General features: G+C 29.6%; 1 protein-coding gene across 1 annotated transcript; it reads right to left on the reverse strand.

Annotated features, from left to right (window-relative positions):
• Positions 1-1,904: 1,904 nt before the first annotated feature.
• Positions 1,905-3,021, reverse strand: LOC107923217 (uncharacterized protein At3g28850). The gene has a single exon (XM_016853433.2). The coding sequence runs from the start codon at positions 2,984-2,986 to the stop codon at positions 2,042-2,044; it is 945 nt and encodes a 314-aa protein (XP_016708922.1). The 5' UTR covers positions 2,987-3,021; the 3' UTR covers positions 1,905-2,041.
• Positions 3,022-3,568: the final 547 nt, after the last annotated feature.

Genomic DNA, 3,568 nt, shown 5'->3' on the forward strand with positions numbered 1-3,568 from the left:
TACTTCAAATTTTGTTCGAATAAGCATTTTGGGTTTGGGTTTATTTTCCTATTTTTAATAAGGATCATTTATTTTGTAAGAGGTTATGAAATTGTTTTCAGAGTAAAATTTGCATGCCTTGATAGCCTTGAGACTTTGTATTTGGAATATAATTTTTTTACAAACAAACTTTAAAAGTTCAAGTTCATTTTCTCATGAACATTGGTGTTAAGAGATTGAGAAACTACTTTAAATCTAGTTGCTATCTATTTATTGAGTCTTAACTTGATTGGTATGTGCATTGTTGTTAATGCAGAAGGACGTAGGTTCGAGTTTATGGGTTGAAGAGGGACTATGAATAATTCTAGGCATTCTGTCAAAAAAACACTTAAATATGATCAAAACCTATAATAAAAATATTCAAAAAAAATAGTTGTTATCTCAACAACTTAAGCACTATTAATTTTAAATTCGAATTAATTCAAATCTAAACCAGAAATCATAAAAAAGTCCATCAAACTTATGTCATAAAATACCCAATTTCATAAATTGAAATTCAATCAATCATTCAAGCAATTACTCTTAAAATACCATTCAATAAGTCTGAAATTCAAATAAAATTGTTGGAGAAAATTATTTTTAAGATGACACAATTTTCCTTGCTTTTTTAATTTTTTTTAAATTCCTCTCAATGACTTTATCTAAATCTTAAGGAAAGAGCCCATGTGCTTGCCTCCTTTTTCACTACAAATAATGACTTCAATCTCATCTCTAGACCATGACATAACAGTCAATTTGTCAACCTCCAACTTTTAACATAATCTTTTCCATGCTTCTCCAAATTGGTGTATTTCACATTACCAACCATTCATAAAATGTTTGTTTTTTCTTATATTTAGGTCTTAAATTAATTAGGCTTCATTTGATAAATAATTTTTTTTATCTAAAAAATTCCTTGACACAATGCTTAAAATTAGACATAATCCCTCCTCAATCTACATTAACAACAATATTTATGCTAATTGAACTAAAATTCAATTGACTTTAACTTAAAATCTTAAATTAGATAAATTGAATAAACTAATTAAATTAAGCTTTGGGTTTATGTTATTTTATTTTGGTTTTTGTTTTTGAGAGTGAAAAAGTGAATGGAATTGATTGGTAGTGCTCTTTTTTATTGTTTGACTCTTCTAGAAAGTGAAAAAAAAGTTGGGTGTTAACCCTGTTGATTGATATCAACTTTTTTAAAGCTTTACATCCTAAATTTGAGGAGAAGCTTTAATTAATTTTTTGCTTTAGTTGTTGATAAGCATTAACAGAAATTAAAAGATGCAAAAAAAGGTAAAAGTAAAAAAAAGAGAGAGTAAAAAGTCATAAACAAACTTAAAATCTAATTAAAGTGAGAATAAGAATCAAACATATTAACTTGACTATAACACATAAACAAAAAAAGAGATTTCCATCAAAAAGAATTATTGAAAACCCCAAAATTTTGAATTGAATTAATTATTTTATTAAACAATTTAATTTAGTATTTATAATGATTAATTTATATAAATATATCATAACACCCCAAAAAATAATTTCATAAAATAAAAAGAGAAATAAAAAAACCCAAAATCCAAAAAACACACACAATGTTCAACAAAGTTATGTTTTAAGTATTTCCAATCACAATTATACAAGTTTCAAAGTCATAGGACATGAATTTAAATATGAAAATATTCATGATGGATGTATAAATATTGGGATATAATTTTAAAGGATCATTTAAATACATGAAAAATTTTAAGAAATACAGACCCAAATTTAGATTTAAATATATATCTAACACTTATGTCTAATTTCGAATAATATAAATTGGAAAAAGAAATTCTTCAAGTAACAATTCGAATAACATAAATTGGAAAAAGAAATTCTTCAAGTAACAAAGAAAAAGCATAATTTAGACTATTGTTAATATTAGTAGAAAAGAAATTAGATAATAAAAAACAGAGTTCATCACTTTGTTCATCCACAAAACACTAAATCAGGACCCTTCTAAATGGGACTTAGATTTCTTTCAGCAGCAAAATGGGCATTTGACCAATCCATTTTCATTACAATCATTGCATTTCTTAATGCAAAACTCATTATCTTTCTTATGATGATGATGATCATCATCTTTTTCTTCATAAACCTTGCGGCTGCCATTGCAACTAGTGCAAATCAAGAACCTCAAATTGGCACAAGAATTGCACACATTATTGACGATGCCACCGTTCGATGGTACCTCTTCCAATAGCATCTTTAGCTCGCCTCGTTCGTGTAGTCCGATGATTTCGTTGGCTCCACCGATGTACCGGCCTTTAACGAACACTTTCGGAGGTATAACTCGACCACCCAAGATTTCCCATAGCTCTTCCCTGTACCCCATATCCATTGAAACATCTCGTTCTTGGATTGTTATTTTGAAACTATTTAAAAGAAACCTTACGTTGCTACAATCTTCAAATGTTTTACGTATACCTCTTAAGCTTGTTGTGTAGAAAATGACTGAATTTTCACCTCCTGGTGGACATTTCTCTTCGAAATCCGATAAAGATGGATGTTCTTCCGGGTCGAGGATGTCGGTTTCGGGTTCTTTGTGTTTTCGATCTTTAACGTACGGTGATTCCGGGACATTAAGGTGAAAGACTAAGCCTTTGATCTTTGTATTTGTAGGGTTGAATTTGAGTTTTTTTAGAAACCTTCTTCCTTGTTGCATGGCTTTCATTGCTTTGAAGGAGAGAAATGATAAGAGAGGTGATTGGGAAGAGAGAAGGTGAGGGAAAGTGAGATGGAAAATTTTAGGGTGTGATGAGATAAAGTGGTGAAGGAACTGGGAAAGAAGGGGAAATGTGTTGGGATTGCTTTTAAAAGTTGTGTTGATTGAATCACTGAAACCAGTGGGGTATGGTTTCACCATTGGAATCCACTGACCTATGACCAACATTTTTGGTGCCTCATCATGGCATTCATGCATCATTCAGTCCCTAACCTGGCAATATGCATATTTTGTACTTTGTATTTCAGCCATTGATAATGTACAAGTTTATACATTGTCAGTACTATTTAAAGGAAAAGATAAAGCAACGTTTAGTTTTCAATGACAATTTCTCAACTTTGTCGTTGAACTTTTCCTTCATCTATATTAATCTTAAAATTTGATAATTTTTCTTAATTTTAATTTATGTGATGACGTGAAACTCTAATATTGTACCACAATTACTTCAAAAATTATAATATTTTATAAATTTTATTTATAAAAATAATTACTTTTTCAAGTTAGAGTGTCGTGCCATCACATGAACTAAAACTAAGAAAACTAGTTAAAGTTCATGGATTAATAATGTTGTTTGAACCGGATTGGACCAAGAACCGACCAAGGTGTAGTCCGAAAGGTGGCTTTGAATTGATTAGATCAAGAATTGGTATGGACTAGTTGAAACCGTTAAAAAAAGGGTTGACCAATTTGTTTTAATTTTTTAAATTCTTAATATTTTTTAATGAGACTGGTTGAATTGGTCAAATTGACGAATCGGTGGCCTAGCCAATTCAATTTAAAAAA

This window comes from Gossypium hirsutum, chromosome A11, assembly GCF_007990345.1.
Source record: "Gossypium hirsutum isolate 1008001.06 chromosome A11, Gossypium_hirsutum_v2.1, whole genome shotgun sequence".
Classification (NCBI taxonomy): Eukaryota; Viridiplantae; Streptophyta; class Magnoliopsida; order Malvales; family Malvaceae; genus Gossypium; species Gossypium hirsutum.